A 20,212-nucleotide genomic window follows, 5' to 3' on the forward strand; every position below is an offset into this window, starting at 1 on the left:
TCAGGAACACAAAGAAAGGAAGCAATAGAAGGAGTCGCACCATCAACACAAGAAGGAGCTGCCCGGGTGGTACCTGCTACCTGCCCAGGGAAGCAGGAACACTTCACTGTCTGTGATCTTTCTTCTATCTTATTCTTATTGCAGCATCTGTGAAGTGCCACCACTTCACAGGTCCCAGTTTTAACATGGTGAGCTGTGAAAACAAGAAGATGAACAATTTGATATCTTGAGAAGTAACATCATATTGTTTCATTTGTATTTTTTTTTAATTATAAATGCATTAACTTGGCTCTGTAAGGCAATCTGGCACACATGAAATAAGAATTGCAATGGTATTAACACTAGAATGGAGAGTTGATCTATTTTCAAAATGTAGTATAACTATCTCAGGCAGAAAGCCCTGGCGAAAGAAGAACAGTTGAAGGAATATGCAAGGCTGCATATGGGCCTGTTCCAATCAAACATGAAACAGAAACATAAAACTAACCTAGAAACTACATTAATTTCTGGACTCCCATAAACAGCTGTGTACCTCTACCAATATTTTTTTCCTTTTTCCCTATGGGAGAAACTTTGTAATGAAAGTATATCAATGCTAAAATACCCATACATACATATGTTTTCACAATCCATGTCTCCAGACTTTATGCCCAGAAGAGAATTTGGCATGGTATTCCAAAACCTTCCTACAGGCAGACAGAGAGCAACTGGCAGGGTACAGGGAAAACAATCAAATGAAATCCAGAAATAAAATCTATTAAGGAATCACACTTTAAATTTTTCTGCCTGGCACTGCAAAGTTAACTTGGGAACATGGGGACCCAAATCTTTCAAACAAAGGAGGCAACAAGACAATCCTCATAATTGTACCTGTCACTTCCATTCATGTTGCTCTAACTGATTATCAAAACCATAATGCTAGAGTCCAGTAAGAGGAGCAATTTGGTACGAAGAGAGCTACCAAAATACCCTTTCTGGTTCAGCAGACAGTTACCAAAGGATCTGGAGTTTGGAAAATGTTTTAACTGAACTTTCAGTAGTTGCTTATACAAGGCCAGATATTCCTGGGGGTAGTTCATTACCATCGGAAGAGAGAGAGAAAAAAAATCTGAACTTTAGCTGATATTGACCTACAATCTTGTATGGGCAGGAATACTAATTATGTGAAGCAATACGTGTCCCTTAGTTCTGCTGCTATTGAACTTTTTGTGTGCTCTATGCAAAGGCTGTGTACTGAATTCTTCAGCTACCTTTAATATCCCTAATGTCAAATAATAAAAAAGAGTTTCTACAAGGAAAAGAGCCCAACATTGATGTTTGGATTCACTCCATTGCTATTTCACAGTGTCAGCTCCTAAAAGGTCTTAGTAAGGAACAAAACTTGATGTAGGCTATAGACCTCATGAATTTCCTAGAGGTAAAAGCCACAGATAGCAATTAGACTCTGGGTTTTCATCAACAAAACATAAACTGCTCAACATATCATTGGGGAACCATGCATTCTCCAGTATAACAAATTCTGGTGAACAGTCTGTGGTCTTTGTCATCACTCAATGCATTGTACCATGTCAGGTTTGATTATACTCAACCACATCATGCTGTGCTACAGCTGAAATGATAGAACACAATGCAGGCAATTAACCCATGATCCATCATACTTTGATATGCTGAAATGTTACATTTAAATCAAAAACCTAGGAGGAAAAACACTGCACAAACACTGATTTTCTTCACTTTCTAACTGTAATTTTTAATTCAATAGAGCATGAGGAAAGTAATTTATATTATCTGCCTGAACTTGGCAATCTCTATTTTATACCTTTAAAGACATTGAGCAAATATTTTTACAGCTACTAGCACAGGCTGCCCCAAAAATTACTTTTAATTCTTTTCCAAACAATTCCTCTGGTATACATGCCAAAAAAGCAGTTTAAATAAATACATTCATTTTTTTTCTTAATAAAACACTTGTAAAATTCTTTATTTGTGAATAGGACAAAAAATTATCCTAGGATATATTGGATATGTATAATATATAGTAGAACAAACACATCCTGCTTTTGCAGGTTCATATTAGCTTTAATTTTGATAGGAATTACATACCTTATACACACTTATCCTAACACAAATTCACTAAATTATATTTTATTAAAGGTACATAAAAAATCCTAGACACCAAATCTACAAAAGAAAGTAAATTTAGTGATAGGATTACTACATGCTTTTTCACTATATCAGTTTTAATTTTTATTCTGTATATCACTGATCCTGAAATTTTTGTCCTAACTCTCCTATCATATATAATTTTATACTGCTTTACTGTCTATACAGAAATGCTGCAATATAACCACTAAAGGAAAATAAAGTACAATGTACAAAAGTAGCCATCAGGAATGGAAGCCAGTTAAAAGAGATATTGTAAAATTCTGTGAGGGAAATTTTCATAGTGAATCAAAAATTTTGAAAGCCTTCTTTGTAGTAATTAGGAGGAGAAAAATCAGACATTTTAAGACTTTATGGAAAAAGAGTGCAATGAAATGAAACACTCATGTACAATACAGAAAGGCATTTCAAAGGGTGAAAATACATATGCAAAATGGAAGAGAATAAAAAATAGCCACATACTATCAATAGTATTTGGATAATCTTTAATAAAGATGCTTTGAAATTTCCTGGGTTTAAAACAAAATCATCTTAGAAAAAATTTGCAAAGATATTTCAAACACTGAGAAATTAGGCTAGCCATCCCTTAGTTTCTATTTGCCATCTAGAAAATGCCATGATAATTCTTTGAGAGGAATAGTAGGGATTTCAGGCCCTTATGCTATCAAATAATTAAGTTCCAGTGCAGTAAGTACAGGATCTGTCACATTTGTATGAAATTAAAGCTTCTATACAGTAGATAAAGGATTCCCCCACAACCTAAAACAAATTAACCTTATTAAGCCACTGGACCATTCCACAAAAGGAGGATACTACTTTGGGAGATTCACATTTTGGTTTTGTTTCTTTACATCCTAGTACAGATTTCAAAGTAGGCTGCTTGCTTTGCAGAAATTATTTGAAGAACTGAATGTAATTTCTGTAATCTCACAGAAATTAGTTATTCAAAACCACTGCAAACAGTATTTCATTTGATGCTAATGCAAGCAGTCCTTCCTTCAATCAGTGTGGAGAGGGACTGAAGGAAAAAGACTCAGATATCTCTATGTGTACAGGTTGCAAAGTTTAAGTTTACCTGATGATTGTACATAACATAATATACATATAAATTTTGTTCCAGAAGATACAGAACACTGTATAATGAGAGGGGAACTTGGAAAACAGGAAGAACCATATCTCACCCATTAATGTCATATCCTGTAATTAACCTGCCACTTTTACAAATTTTTTTTCATGTATCAAAATCATCACTACCTATCTCATAAATCAGAACCAGAAACTTCAGTGATCAGTATCATGTTGCTGGAAAAAAATGAAACTATACAACTGCTAGTCTTCATTTTAGATAAAACTTTTCTTGTTCCTTCACAGCAATTAAATTAATTCCTTCAGGTGAATAAAATTTCAGTCACATTGGCACAGTGCAACTGGCTCTAAGTTATGACCTTTACCCTCTACTTCTGTGGGAGGATTGCTCCGGGGAAGAATGGAAGTTACTACTCAAGACTGTTCAATGTAAAAATATGAATATAAAGTATTTTGTGTAGGAATGCAAATCTTGCATTAAATCAAGAAAATCTTCTGAATAGCACCTTTTCCTTGTCTCAACACTTAAACACTGACATTCAATTCTGTTACCCATCTGCTTAGTCATTTGGAACTTTTCTTTCCTGAAAGTGGCACAGATCATATATCAATACATACACTGGCCACTAACAAAGAGGAAGAAATCATGTTGCCAAGAACTAAACAAAATAAAGTCACAGCTTTATTATGTTTCTGTCTTCAGGATGGCTATCATTGCAGTAGCCACATATAAGCAGCAGGGGAAAAAAATCAAAACGGCTCAATTAAAAGCTCTCTGCAAAGACACCAGCACAGCTGGGTGATACAGTTAAATCCATCTAATGACTTCTACTGGAAGCAAAAGAAGATCCCTTGTCTCTTGTTCAGCATTCTTTCATCCCCTGCTTGCATGAACACTGTCATTTGATAGTGAAAATGGTAAACCAGGAATTTGGACTGCAAGAAAAAATTCCCTTTTTTTAGGGTTAGGTCCCTACCAGTTTAGCTCCTACAACTGGGTGCAGAGACCAGTGAGAAGCATTTTCAACCAAAGGATGAGGAAGGAGCTGGCAACCACAGATACCTGATAAACTCCTGCAGAAATCAGTTCCTATATCAGCTTGCAAGAACTGCAGCTGTGAAATCTTACATGAAATAAATGTATCTTATTTTATTCTATTTAAAGTGATTTTTCTGAGGTCACAGAGACTATTTAAAACCTGAAAAGCTTTGTTTGTTTCAGTCTATGCTATAGGTGAGAAAAGAAGCATCAACAATAATAGAAGAATGGATATCACATTTAGTCATGAGTCTAAATCCACATTGCTTCTAATATTTTATACATTTTAGACTTTTTGTCATCTTAGGTATGATCAGGAAGATATCCCATATGAAATAATACAGCGACCCAGTCATACAAAGTAGGTACACCTACAAAGCAGGTGCACTTTGTATCCATGTAAAGCATATCCACATTAATGATTATAATGGAATTACTCTTTTAAATTATCATCTGTAAGGAAAAATAGACAGTATTCCAGGATATTGTCAACTTACTTCATCCATTTCCCTAAGTGATTAGTCATTATTCTATATCACAATATTCAAACAAATGTGTGACTGGATGCATTTAGTGAAATAAATAAAATTAGTGGTTATAACATACTGTTTCCAGAAGAGGCTCTAGATCACTGCCCTACCCTTAAATGACCAGTGAAAAGAAAGAGGCTTTTCTTGTTCACATAGCTTATTTGCTTTGTTCATACTGATTGACAAGGAAAACAAATGTAGGTTATTTTTCTGCTATACTTCAGCAATTTCAGTATGTCATATCAGTCTCAATGTGTCATTGTAGAGAGGAAGGATACAAACAAACTTGCAAAATCTCCCTCGCACACACAAAACACACACTCTCACACAATATTATTGCATTTTTTCAATATTTTAATGAGTGTTAGTAGCTGCCATTTCTAAGCAACCAAAATCTTATATAATCACAACTAAGTCAGGATTTTCATCTAACTTGCTCTTTAAATGCCAGAATAAGATATATGAAATAAAATACACTATATTATTTCTTCATTCAATTAATTTTAACATTCTTCAATATTTTCTATAATATCCATGTAACAGCTGTTAGGGAAAAACTTGAACGTAGTTTATTTCCTTTCTATCAGCAATGGTTCTGATATTACTGCAGTTCTGTGATGTGAGGACACAAGTAATGTGATGCTTTTTGTTAAGGATAAAATCTTTGATTTGACCATTCATTAGTGCAGTTGGGGAAAAAAAAGCAGCCAAGATTTTGGGAATACAAGCTTCAGCTTGCTTTTGTGAATACAAAACAAAGCACAACTCCATTTCAGCTCCATGGGCTGAAGAGAGGACTGGCAGCACAGACACTGGGAAAAGATGCCTAACTCCCAAAGCAGCACTGATAGAGGTACATCAACAGCAACCTTAGTGAACTTTACCTTTAAAGATCAAATGCAAAACCCTTTGAACTCAATGTTTTTGGATAGGTGGGTTTTGGATCAGAATGTCAATGACAGAGCAATTTTTGTTTTTTTCCAATAAGGATGACATCTGGATTTGCAACTGAGATATTTTTTCTGATGACTGAACATGCAGCACCTCTTACAATGATTGAGCAAATAATGATATATAGTCTAGACATGTGAAAACTGTGGTGAAATAAGATTATTATATAAAACAAAATCAAAGAGAATTGTATCCACAAGGGTTTTTGTTTTTTTAATTTTATTTTGCACATTTTTAATTGGTTTGAAAATCTTAGGATATTTTTTAAATTGGGAAAATTACAAAAAACAAGGCTATTTTTATTTTTTAAAAATTTACTTGATGTTCTTCTTTTTCTTTGTTGTTTTTTTTTCCTTGTTTGGCCAGTGAACAGAAAAATCAATTACAGACACAGCAGTAATTCCTGTGTCCTGAGCGGTGACAATGAGGCATGACACAGTTGTGGTGCATCTCAGGAAAGGCACTCATGTTGCTTTATTTTCAGATGACACATGGGGTTGTACTATAGTAACAGCAGGACAAAAATGCTAATTTTGTGCTATCCTGTTCTACGCTATCACAGAATCATAGAATGGGTAAGGTTGGAAGAGACCACAGTGGGGCTCCATCCTTTTGACAACCTCCCACCAGATACTTATATACATGGAGTATATACAAGCTGTCAGGAGCCAGCGGTGTTTCCTTGTGGCCAAGAAGACAAAAGGTATCCTGGGGTACATTGCCAAGTCAAGGGAGGTGATCCTGCCCCTCTGCTCCACCCCAGTGAGGCCCTCTGGAGTGCTGTGTCTAGTTCTGAGCTCCTCAGTGCAAGAGCTCCTGGAGTGGATCATACCAAGAGGGACTGGAGCATCTCTCTTACAAGGAAAAGCTGGAGGAGCTGGGCCTGTTCAGCTTTGAGAAGAAGCAACTGAGAGGTAGCCTTCATCAGCATATCTATTATATATTCCCATACAAATATTTCTGAAAACCCTACAAACACACCTTATTGACAGGTCCTATTTACTGTATACACATTCCCATGTTTTGTACCTCAGCTACAGTTATTAAAATCACTTGTTCACTTTGGGCACTGAAAATTTCAAACAGAGTATGCTCTACTTACACCAGTGGAAAATCAATTTTAGGTTAAAAGTACAGCATTGTTTTTCATTTCTCTTTTACTCTGATTCGCTTGCATATTGGGATAGGTTCTCAAGTGAATTGCTAAAAAAACATAGCTGATTGCTTGGAATATTTTGCATGCCACTTGTAGGCAACACACAGAGAGAAAATACTGTTAACTGCAGCTCCTCCCAGGCTTCTTGGATTCAACATGATGCTTTCTCTCCTGAGAGAATCATTTTAAAACAAGAGTCATTCTTGATAAGTGTTTATTCTGCAGAAGCTGGCCCAGCTCCTCTACCCCTCAATTAACCCAATTAATCCACTTGGGTGAAGGATGATGAGCAGAGTTCATATGACAAGGCTATGCACACAGCATCTCCGGTAGCCTTTAAAACCTGAACTAATGAATGGTTTGCCACAGTCACATTGCCAAGCATAATCTTCTGCGTGGTGCCAAAGAAAAATCTCATCCATCAGTTTGTCTGCCAGCCATCATTTACAGCCATCTGTATGGGAAGACATTTTCCTTTTTGGAAAAACATCAAGGAAAAACTACAATATAAGCATTCCCCTGAGAAGAGCTCACTAACGAATCTGTGAGATTTAGCCTCAGATATTCCCATAGCAAAATGTATGCACTGAAATGGACTGTTGAGATATCTCCACTGTGAGAGGAAAAGACTTACTGGAATAAAGTAGGAAGCTGGCATAGTCCCAGCTGTTCTCACAAACAAAAACTACAGATGGAGCACTTCATGTAGGGTCTCTTGGACCTGGAGAGCCCACAGCCATGTCCTGGCCTTGCTGAGGCTAATTGTATTCAATCAGTCCTCTGTCAGGAGTGAGCCAGTCTTAAATAATCTTACCTCCTCTCTCTCAGAAAAGTCAGTGACTTTTTATGGCAATGGCAACAAATTATTACTTCATACCAAACTTTTAGCCAAAGAAACAGGAACTCAAAATACAAACAATTTTCAGGTAATCTGAAGGATAATTTCCTCTTCTCCATATGACCCCACTCAGCCTAGACTGCTTTAGGTTGCCTTCTTTAGGTCTGACTTTTTAATTTTGAAATTGGGTAATCTCTAGGTTCACAAAACCACAAAGCATTCAGGGACAAGATCACAAGCAGCAATCATTTTGGCAGTTTCCAGTTCTGCATATGTACACCCACTGGATGTGGAGCAGAAGAAGCTTCTGCACATTATCTCAGTCCTCATCTCAAGATGGGCTCCCTGAGAGCAGCCTGCCTGCTGGGTCTTACCCCACCTCCCACTGCAGGTGGCCAGAGAGGAGCTGCTCCACCAGAGCCACCCCATTTGCCAGGTAGTGAATGAGAGGATGATGAAAGCAGCAAAGGCTTCGTGTTTCCTATGGGACAGAACTGGAGCCACTTTGCTTTTTGCAGATGAGATGCTTCCCACATTTCTTCTCCAGCAGCTGTGAGCTGACACAATCTGTGAGAAAGTTTGTGTAGAACCAGTAGAAAAACACTCAGGGCGAGATGCAGTTTATAAATACTACAAGTCAAAAGCCCCAGTATCTCTGAGGTTGTTATCAAACATGTTAAGCAAAAGATATATTAAAGTGTGCAGACATTTTGCAAATTACCAGGCTGATGCTTGAGATTACTAATTATATGATTTCACAGAGCAAAAAGACCAATCCAGCTTTCAGGCACTCAAAAGAACATTTGGCACAAAGGCTTTTTATTCTCTCATACTGTCTCTTTGGGCCTTCTGCCAAATATCTCAACTCAGCAAGAACTGGTAGTACATGTCTCAGTGCAGCCTTCAGCCTTTGGCAGAATACAAAAAACCCCACATTTTCTCCTCAGTCTCAGAGAGTCAGAAGCCTGTCGCTTACACAATTATGGGGAATATATTTCCGTTCCCCTAGATAACTCTCACTGTTGATTTTCTTTTCTTTCTAGCTGACCCAAATGGTCACATTGTATAGATGATGAATTAGCATGTTCTCAGGGGTACATCAGAAAAAAATTATGGCGTTTCCACCTCCCTGTATTTGCATGACCTCTGGCACAACACCTTCACCCTAAGTAGCGCCTTAAGAAAAATATTGTTTGTGGAAATTTCTATGGAATAGGATTAGTGCAGCAAGGTGGAAATGTATATTAAGCCCTACTTTTGAACTGCCTGCTTGCAGCCTTCTCATGCTCATTAAAAGGTATCTCAAGCACTTAAAGGTGCCTCTATGGAGACAGTAGCCAAAGCCCAGGGAAGGGGAACCATGATTTCCCCAAAGAAAGGTGCAGCTGTGTCCCTGCATTATAGTTCCATTTCAACATACATCTTACTGCTTGTGTGTGATCTTTCTTCTGCAGTTAAGATCTTCATTTATTAAGGTCCAGAAACTACTTTCACTGAATTTTAGAATGGCCTGGGTTGGAAGGGACCTTAAAGATCATTTAGTTCCAACCTCTCTGCTAGAGGTTGAGAGACACTTTCTACTAGACCAGGTTGCTCAGAGCTCCACCCAAAGTGGCCTTAAACACTTCCAGAGGTGGGGCACCCACAACCTCTCTGGGTAACCCCTTCCAGTGGCTCATCACCCTCACAGTAAAGAATATATCTAAATCTATTCTCTTTCTGTTTGAAGCTATCCCCCCTTGTCACTACATCCTCTTCTAAAAAGACCCTCTCCACTTTTCTTGTAGTTAAAAAACTTCAGTTATAGGATGGCCAAATCATATTAAGCATGTCAACAAGAATTTAATGATCAAAGTATTCATATTTTATTTCTTTTCAAAAAATTATGCCTAGCACCCCTTATTCAGCCTATGCTAAGATTTTTCAAGTTTTGAAAAGCAATAGTTACCCAAATTTATGTTGAAACTCTAATAAATCCCATCAAATAAAGAAGACTAAATAGCAAGCCATGATTTCCAAACTAAGCAGCCCAAATTTTTTTCCTAAAGGCAAATATGAGCATCACTTGTTTAATATCTCTATTGAAGAACTATTAATCTGATGAAACTTGCTATAACAGAAACACTTCAGGATTTTAGTGATGACCCACTAGAAACCAATCAGTGAAGTCAAGGTAAAGTTCTGAAAATTCTGTAAATGTAAAGATTCCCATTGTGCAAAATCTTCCCAAAGATAATAATCAGAATACTGAGTCACTCACTATCCCTCTTCTATACAGAAAGGTATTTATGTACATCTGTGTGCTCACTATTTGCATGAAAACATACCATAAGGTACTAAAAATAACATTTAACACTTATATGTGTGTCTACATTCATCACATAAATATGTGATGACATTCAACATAATATCTATAAAAAGCATTTAAATTTTGAAATTCCACCTTTTAAAAGCTCTGCAAGATTTTTTTTTTTTTTTTTTTTTTTGCTTGTTTGCCTTGATCATTGTCTGATTGGCTTGTTTAATTTTACACATAATTTTAGATGGTGTGCTAAATTTTTTGGTTTGATGTTTGGTTTTGTTTTTCTTCACCTTATCTATTTTCATGACTGGATATAATGTACTGATTTAAAGTTTCCTTAATTCTCTAATGTATTTTTATAATATATTGCATTCCATTTTGCAGTTCTGTAATGCATTTTTACTTAATCAGTCAGCTAAAGCCAATTATCAAATACACTTTGAAATATTCCTCCCACAAACCATAGGCACATGTATGCACATTCACCTTCCTGACAACTATATAACTGCTTCTTTTTATTTTCATTTTTCCTATTTTACACCCTGCCTTCTAGGACTTCTTCACCATCCTTCAGACTTTTCCATATGTGTTAAGAGAAACTCCATAGGATGTCCCTGTACACAGTTCACTGTCTGAAGGAAAGATCTTAATTCTGAGTTTCAGCTTGCTTCTTTAGAGCCCCAGGCAAGCTCTTTGAAGTGTAGAGTCAGGAGGGAAACTTAACTCAGGCCTTTAGAAAAAAACTGCTAACAAGGCAAATGTCTAGTACTGTGAAATGCTTTCCTTTGGAGTGATCTCCCCTGCTACAACCTTCCATCTACACTGTTGATTCCATATGAATAGCAAGTCTCTGAGCCATGGGTATGATTAATCAATAAGGATCTAGACAGAGTCTATGAATTGAAACTGGATGGCCTGGGAAGAAGCTGGCTATTCTTCAAGACAAAGGAAAAGAAAGCACATTCCAACAAGGCAAGTAAAAGAGGAGGAACTGCCAGGAGAGCCATTCAGAGCAGTGCAATGAGGAATATTTTTGCCCAAGGATTCCCAGTAGATAATACTTTCAGATATGTCTTCTTGCTGAAAACACACCTTTCAAGATGCTCCTAATAGACTCTCAGTCATTTGCTACTGAAGGAACTCTGGTTAACAAAGGCTCTTGACAGGAAACATATAGACTACCCTCATAGCTACCCAAAGTCAGAAGCTGCAAAAATATCACAGAACCCAGAACTCCAGAAGTGTGTTTTTTAACAACTAGCATGTAACAAAAGCAGCTGAAGTAATTTACACTGTCAAAAAAAAAAAAAAACCTATTCCAAACAACAATATGGACAAAAAGAAAATCATAATTATTCAGGGACTTTCTCAGACAATGAAGATTTGGCTTCATGTTTGGAATCTTAATCCTGTAACTTTACGGAAGCTCATACATTGCACATCAGGATGTAAGAGACCACACTAGGCCAGCTCAGGATCCTTTTTCTGCCTGTCCACAAAATAAGTCAGGCTCCTTGTGGAGCTAGACCACTGCTGGGACATAGGTACAGAGCACGGCAGAGCTTGCTGGGTAGCTCTTGGACGTGAGTTCTTTGGGAGTCCACACCTGGAGCAAAATAATTTTCTATTACTCCAGAGAAGTCAAGCCTCCTGCATTGAATATGAGACTCACAGATTAGACAAGAAACTGTGCCTGCTGCCACGGAGCAAAGAGAAGCCTATGGTGCTGTGCTGCTCCTGCTGAAAGGGCTGGTGAAGGGGCTGCTGCTGAAGGCAAGCTTCCAAACAGGTCCAGCTCCCACAGTTCCTCCTTTGCTGTGTTACCCAACACCCAGATCCATCATTCTCCCACAAGAGCCAGATACAGATCCATCATTCTCCCACAATGCTTCTGCAGGTGCCAGGAATGAGGACCGTCCAAGATGTTATGTCAGTGCCAGAGATTGGTCATACAAAAGGGAGAGTCCAAAGAGGCAGCCACAGCATTCACATCTTTCTCACCATTGTGAAAGTGCAAAGGGGTAAAAAGGAGAGTGGTTGGCTCTCAGGAAGATATGAAATCTAAAAGAAAAAAATAATTAATGCTTGAATTTTAATGCAACTCTTGCCGATAGGAACTTGCAAGGAAGACAAAAAGACAAATTACCTACTGCACATAAAATGATAGCATCTGCTACTGGCTTCATACATTTTTATAACTGCATAATCTTTGATCTTTTGGCTACTTTAATGTAGGATCTTCCTCAGAGAGGTCAACATTAGAACCTCAAAACTTCAGACCTCCCATTGCACTGTAGTGTGGTTTTTCATCAAATAACTGAGAGATTGAGTAGCAGTTGTTATCTGCAGGCTGGTTTGAGTCTTTCAAAGTCCCAAGTGCAAAGCTGCATGCCACATACGATACATAGTAGTGCAGTGTATTTGTCTGCCAGGGTCTAAAAATGTCAGAAATGACAGCAGACTGTTTATAAAAATCCACAAGGCTGTGCCTCTTTCCAAGGTTAGATGAAATTGTTATGAGGAAGTGAATGACTGCCCACAATTCCTTACAAATATCTATACTGTCTCACAACAAAATATTTTTACTGCTTTAGTTCTAAAATGCATACCAGAAAAAATACATGACTGTTAAGTAACTGTCCAGGTCCACAGCACTGATATGCTGTGAAGTGAGCCAAGTGTAATCTTCCTTAGCCTGTGGAAGACTGTCACAAAACTAAAAAAAAAAAAAAAACCAACATTTCTTTTCCCTTCAATTCACCACCTTAAAAGATGAACAGTAAGGGGATACACCAGAGGATTTGAAATGCCATTCATGAGACATCTTGTCTGATCACATACACAAATCTAGTGGGATTTTTATCTTTACAGGGCTCACAAGTCAGGGAAGTCTTCAGAATATTCCTAGCACATATCCTTCAGGTGCAGCTGTAGTTAGTAGACCATTGTAAAACAAAATAAAAATATGAAGAAATCAGAAACTGAAGATGCAGCAGAATAAGCCAGCTTTTCCCAACTTCAGTTGCACAGCCTTGCTTTAACACCTAATTCTTTATGTGGAAGTGGTGCCTTGTCTAGGAATTCTATGTTGACTGGGCACCTATAATTTCTACGGAACAATGAAAAAGTAAACATGGGTACTGTGAATCTCCTTTTATTTCAACAATATTATTGTACACACAATCACTCTGATATTTGTTTTGTTCTTCACTTGGATTCTTACTTTAATAAACATGCTGCATAACACAGATGTAATCTGATTATTTCTGATCCTCTGCCTCATCTCTCTAAGAGAGTCACATGTTCATCCACATTTCCTTTCTCATAGAGTTAGATGTTTCTAGAGTCTAGCAAGAGCACATGTATTTCTATGGCATGAATATATCGTCATCGGATAGAACAGAAACCAAATTTCAGCAGTTCATGCATGGTTCAGAGTCCTAAAAGCAGTGCACAGCAGTGTCCAAACCTGCAAACTGTAAAGATTTGCTAGAATTTTGTCCCTGGTTATTTTTTCTCAAGTACTATACATATGCATACTGGCATAAACACATATACAATCAAGGGCATACAAGTGTCTCCAGGTGGAAGCATCCAATATTTTAACATAGAAATGTGTCTTGACATTTTTATTGACTTTCTGGGCCTTTATAGCATCATTTACTATATTATTATTACAATAATGAGAGCGGGCTTTCAACTATTCTCTACAAAACCAAAGCCAGATCACCATACACCGGATGCCTACAGTCCCTAATCTAAGCTGGACATCCCTGCATAATCAATGCAGCTAAAGAAGCACTTCCAGAAGGTATTATCCAAATCTTAAGGGTGTAAGATTAGATCCCTCCTTAAGGGACGCAGCTACATCGGGAAAGATACGACTTGATCCGTGGTTAGTCATTTCATCCGTGAGACTGCCCCCATTGGAATCTGACATTGCCACAATACTGAAACAGGCCTAGCAGAGATCAGTGCTCTGTAATGGCCATGTCTGCTCTATCATTATATATATGTATAACTAAACCAAACTAAAATATATCCACTGATTTATTGCCCTCCATAAAGTTGGATTTTAAGAGCTATGGAATTTACCAGGATCCAGCAGAGGAGTCGCGTGCAGGTCAAAATAGAACACTTGAGTCAGAGGAAGAAACACACTCCCATAGTTTTTATTTTAAGAGCTTGTAAGACTTTACTAGTTATAGTAGTAGCATATCAAGACTGATTTTCAAAGTTCTCTTTAAAGAGTGAATTTTCCCCTTCAAAGAAAAAAAAAAAAAACCAGAGAGAAATTTCGAGGACTCAAACATCCTGGATTTAAAATACATCACTGATTTATTTCTTCATTGTATTAATTAAGGCACACAAGAATACACAAAATCTGATGCTTTTAAAAATCTGAAGCTGTAAAGTAACATTTCTGCATTTTTCTCTAGGTTGTCTGTAAGAAAGAAATTTCATTTTCCCATCTATCTTTCCTTTAATTATTCATAATTTCTATGCATAAACTTAGGAGACTTTTACATAAAACAAATTTTAAAAAATGCCAAAAAAAAGCATAAAAACCTCATTAAAAATTTTTGAAATTGTTACCCCCTAATGATTATTATGAAAAATTGAGTGATATTTTATAGCATAACATCCCTCTCTTACAATGACTTCATTAGGATAAGCCATAATTTGGCATTTTCCTACATTTTTAGTGTGGGACATGATGCTTAAGTGTAGACTGTTGTATTCCTAGCACCCAGCAGAAAAGCAAATTAGTTTCTATCACTCCTACAGACCTGTTCTAAAGATAGATTTTTAGGAGAGCTTTTCTGGCAGGCAAAAATAGACTGATTAGTGGGACCTTTTACTTTTTTCCCCCCCCCAATTTTAGTATGACAGTTTTAAATGGGAGCTCTTCACAAGATTTATTGCATATCTAGGTTAAAAATGTTCATTAGGCTAATTTGCACTTTAAAATAGAAACTAGAACTAGAGTTGAGAAATATATTTCCTTCAGGAAAATCATTATTTTTAAAAATACTTTCAGTAATTACTGTCAATAGTGTCCTATTGTTTAAACAGACCAGCATTATTTATTTCAGAAAGATGAAAAAATAATGAGGTTAAAATATTGCCTATGATGAAATAAATCACATGTACTGCAAAAATAAGTGTATGATTTTCATATGCCATTCAGAGTATTTTAATTTAGTTTTGCTCTCACTTTCAGAAAAAATATGAAACACTTAAGTTCTAAAGGCCTTTAAGACCAACAAAAGTTGCTTATAGTTGCCTATCAGTGGAGGCCTTAGTTCAAACTATAATATTTTTGTCCTTTGCTATTTCCAAAAATAGCTGATTCTGAACATTTTTTGATACTTCTACAACTAAGAAACAGCTGTTCTAGAGTATGGCATTTTTATAGGCAACAATATGCAGTGCTCTTAGTTTGCCTTTTTTTGGTGTTTTGAAAGAAAATTTAAAATTACATCAGTTTAAAAATTCTTTCTTTTTCCCTAGCAGTTGCAGAGAAGTACTGAACAATTCACTTTATTGCACACTTGTGAAGGAGAATATACCTACCTGCCCCTTTGGTGGCTACACTCTTTTCTTCAGTCACATTCCTCTTTACAAACTGTTTTTCAGAGTTAACCCAGGAAAATTTAATGACAGTGATGGTGTAACAGAAGAAGGGTGGAAAACATGTTCTGTCCTTAAATCTCTTTGCAGAAAATGCATCTTTCATTTTGCAGGACAAAAACTGAAAACTCATGAAAGCCATGAGCTAAGACCACTGAGCCCTGTGTGATGGGTTTCCTCCTATTTCCCCACTTTTTACCTGTTTTTATCCAATCCCATCTTCTTCCCTAACATTAGGCAGAGTCCAGAGTGCACTTCATTCCTGTAATCCCCCTGGAAACATTTCCAGGACTGTTGATCATCTAAACTATACTATGAACAGGAGTGGCCTAAGGAGGATAAAAAGTTAGTTCTTTTCTCAGACATGTCTAGGGCACAGCCTCTGCAGGATGCCCTTTGTCTTCTGCAATGCACCTTTCTAGCATACAGTGCTTTGCTACAGTAAAGGAGAAAATATTGACCATTTACTTTTCATAAGTGAGATTTTCTGGATTTTAAGTTGTTTTTAAAACATAAACACAGACATAGGAAACAATATTTTAACTCTCCTAAGACAATTCTTAACCAAAACTAGCAGGAAAAAAAGAAATTTAAACAGCTTTCATATGCACAATGTGCAGCAGTGTAACAAGATGGCACAAAATTACTCTTCCTCCTTCCTTATTTAAACTTTTATCTTCTCTCAGATATGATCATTTTTGCCCTTAATATCTCTGGCAGATGTTCTGGGTGAATGAGGCAATTAAGAATCCAAAATTCCCATTTCTTCCAGATGCTTCTTTTCTCAATATTCACTCACTGGATATATATTTACTTTCCTCTCTTCACTGTGTAGCAGTTAGCACACCTTCTGGGTTCCATTTCACAAAATTTCCACAGTTAATCTGACACATGCCAATGTATCTTAGATGGAGGTTTAGCACTAGTAATATTTTTTTTTCTATCAGTAGCATATTATAAACATAATATACATATAATATGCATAATAGAACAAAATTGAACAAAGTTTTAAATAAGTTGTTTACTTAAGAAATATCTTCATTGTGTTTTTCACAGGTAGAATACTGTCTGCTATCTGTCTGATTTTTAAAACTTTGGTTTTTCCCTCAGTCTTTCAGCTCACTGAAGGAATCTAATGATGGTTTTGGTCTTTTCTATGATCAATTCTATTCACTGAGATACAGCTACAGGCTGAAGTGGTTCATGCTTGCTTCCCACTCATCAGACACATACATAGCTTTGGGCTCAAAACCTGGATCTGGAACAATTCTGACCATCTCAGTAATTCAGACAGCTCTCTGTCCTCTCATACACAGCTCTGGAGCATAGACTCAGCTGAAGCATTTCTAATAACTTGCACCTAAAAATACAATAGCACAAGGCACCCAAGATTTGCGTTGGTTTTAACAGAATACCTTTATTGTGTGTATCCTTTCTGCAACTCTGCATTCACCCAAAATAACACACAAATTCACTTTTATACTTTAGTCACTCAAGGGCACTTGACATTGAAGCCAGAAGTATTTTGCAAAAAGGAATTCTAAGTCTACTGCATTTACTTGAGAACAAGTTGAGTACAAGAGTTATACAAATCTATGGGGGAAAAAAGAACAAGACAGACTTGGCAGCTCCTGCCTCGGCCTCCTCATCATTACAGACAGAATTCTTGTTCAGCCTGGTAAAAGAGAGCAGACTGCTCTTTTATGATTTTCCTTCTTTCTGTTGTCTGAATCCCCAAGCCAGCTTCCATCCCTCAGTAAAAGTGTGCCATGGCTTTGCTCCCATCTAAGTAGAGAAGTGGGTTTTTCTTGGTCACAGTTAAATGGTACTTTCACACTCCCAAAGGGATGGTCAGAATTTCACTACTTTTTCTTTGCAAATTTAACAGTTCTTCCAGACTTTCTCTGTATGCACACAAACACCTTAAGAGCTGCTAACAAGAGGATGGGGCCAGGCTCTTCAGTGGTGCCCAGTGACAGGACAAGGGGCAACAAACAGAAACTGAAACAGGAAATTCAATCTAAATATGATGAAAAAATGCTTCCCTGTTAGAGTGTGTGAGAGACTGAAATGTTACAGCTAATGGATTAAACATTGCTATGAAGGATCTTTTGCACCAGGGGACTACATATGATCGAAGTGGCACAACAGATCCAGAGTCTCTTGCAAGACACAGTGGCAAACTTGTCTCCCCCAGGAGAGTCACCAGGGGGTTCCCACCTTGCCTGAACATGTATTAATCCACTGAACTCTGTTTATTGGGACCGTCACCACCAAGAAAACCAAAAGAGGATCAATATGACACCAGCAGGTACCATGGAATGCTGACATTTTCTGCTTAATCTGTCCCTCTGTCACTATTTTTCTCTCCCACTCCTCCCCCACATTCTACCTTTTTCTATTTCTTTCTACCTCTCTGTCTCTACCTCATATTTACTGTTAAATAAAATCCATACTATTGACTTCAACATATAGCCCCATTTGCACCTGAACTCAGGCAGAAGCATCTCTCTAAAATTTTTAATTAAATTGGATCATAACAGGTAACAGACCATTGGAACAGGCTGTGCAGAGAGGTAGTGGAGCCTCCTCTGGAGATATTCCAGACCCACCTGGACACTGGCCTGTGTAACCAGCTCCAGGTGAACATAGATGATCTCCAGAGGTCCCTTCCCACATCAACAATTCTCTGATTATTTGCATTTTTGCTCAACAAGGAGAAATTGATCAAATATCAAATCCAGGTTTAACAGCTAAACCTTTTTTAACACAACAGAGTGACATTTGCAGAATGATACACAGATATAAATAAATCTGTCACAGACCAGATTTCACTGGTTTCTGAACTGCAAAATTAGACTCTTTTTGAAAATTAGAAATAAGTGCTTTAGAAATTTATTCAGACATTATGACCCTGATACAGGAGAAGAGCGTTTAGGCAGATGAAGGAACAATATCCAAACCAAGTGCTCCTGCTAAGAGACTTTACAAAAGTTCCAGAAGCTGTCCAAAAGGTTGTAAATTATTTGATATAGGAATTCAGGGAAGAATTCACACTTACACTTAAAGCCTGAGTTCTCATTTTTTGAAAGGAATGAGCTCTGAAGGCTGTTTCAGAGAATCTAGAAGAGATGCCTAAAACCAGATATTGTGGAAAATTCCCTGAGTTTTCAGTTAGTTTTGAAAATCACCACTATTTGGTGGAACTCCCATAAATAGATTATAAGCACTTAAAAACTGAAATGGTCCATGTAAGCTATTTCAGCAGTGATGACCTTGTATTTTCCTCCTTCATCTAAGTCTCTCATACCTTTTACACACATATGCATACATATATACATTGTCTTCCAAAAAGATTACAAATTTTGCAAATTTGCATTGAGTCTTTTATGGTTGGACTCACAATCTCAAAGGCCTTTTCCTACCTAAAAAATTCTACCATTCTATAATTCTCTCTATTGTAGAGGAAGACTGCCCCAGTGAGCCTTAAAACAGTAAATTCCCTCAGGCCCCTGGTGAACAGAACTCAATTTTTTGTTCAGAAAGAAACTTTATAAGCCACAAACCAAAACAAAGAAAATATTTTTCTATGGATACTTTCCAGAACAGCTGACTGCTTCTGAATGTTTCCTTGGCACCTGTATGACTAAAGAACAGCTGTTCTAAAATATGACATTGTACAAGCAAGCAATTACTAACACTGTTGTTGAGTAAATTCAGTGAAGAGTGTCAAGAGAAAAGGGCACAGACTTTACACATCAGCAGCAGAAAATTAATACAAATAAAAATAAGATTAACATATGCCCTGAATGTTATAGAAATAATCTCTACATGGGATGTGCTTTTTCAGGCACAAACCAAACAATCTGAGTGTGTGACATCCTTACATAAGGAAAGCTCTTTCATAACATAAGGATTCACATTCTCAGAATAACTCAGTGGACTCTTGCTACCAGCATTAAGTATTTATATAGACACAGAAAATGACATTTCCTCAAAAGGTTTACTTGTGTAAACTCATCTGATATTTACCTTCAAAATTTTGTAACAATTGTCCTGTTTACACCTCCTATATTATATATCTGTAGTGGAAAGATCTTATTAAAAGACAGTGTAGCCAGTACACTCAATGAGTAAAAATGTTTTCAGGAAGAGGGAAGGTTCTGGAGCGTGAGCACGGGCAAGTGCAGCAATGCCACTGCCTTGCTGTGGCCTCCTGCTCCACGGCGTATCAGAGGTGTCTCCAGACCACTTTACAGTCCTTCTCTTCCTTCCTGATCACAGCTGCATCTAACATCTTTATTTAAGACATTCTCTATGACATGATATACATTTAGGCAAATTAAAAATTCAGAATATAACTGCAAGAAAATAATATTTTAAATATGAAAAGGCTAACAAAAACATAAATTACTATGTGATACATTAATTGAGCACTTAAAATGTTAACAAAAAAAAAAAATTCTGATCAACAGATCCAAGAGAGTATACTGTGTGACAATTCATTTCATAT

General features: G+C 37.0%; 1 protein-coding gene across 12 annotated transcripts in view; it reads right to left on the reverse strand.

The window, feature by feature from the left end:
- The window catches only part of TAFA2 (TAFA chemokine like family member 2), a 179,368-nt gene that overhangs the window by 23,112 nt on the left and 136,044 nt on the right, over nucleotides 1-20,212 (reverse strand). For all 12 annotated transcript variants that reach the window (XR_014951817.1, XR_014951818.1, XR_014951824.1 and 9 more), the window contains exon 3: nucleotides 41-193. Coding sequence is in view for 3 of the 12 variants with exons in the window: in XM_085568424.1 (XP_085424550.1) it covers nucleotides 41-193 (153 nt within the window). In the remaining 9 variants the exon portion in view is untranslated. The remainder of the gene's footprint in view (nucleotides 1-40; nucleotides 194-20,212) is intronic.

Source organism: Lonchura striata, chromosome 1A, assembly GCF_050655825.1.
Source record: "Lonchura striata isolate lonStrDom1 chromosome 1A, ASM5065582v1, whole genome shotgun sequence".
Lineage (NCBI taxonomy): Eukaryota > Metazoa > Chordata > Aves > Passeriformes > Estrildidae > Lonchura > Lonchura striata.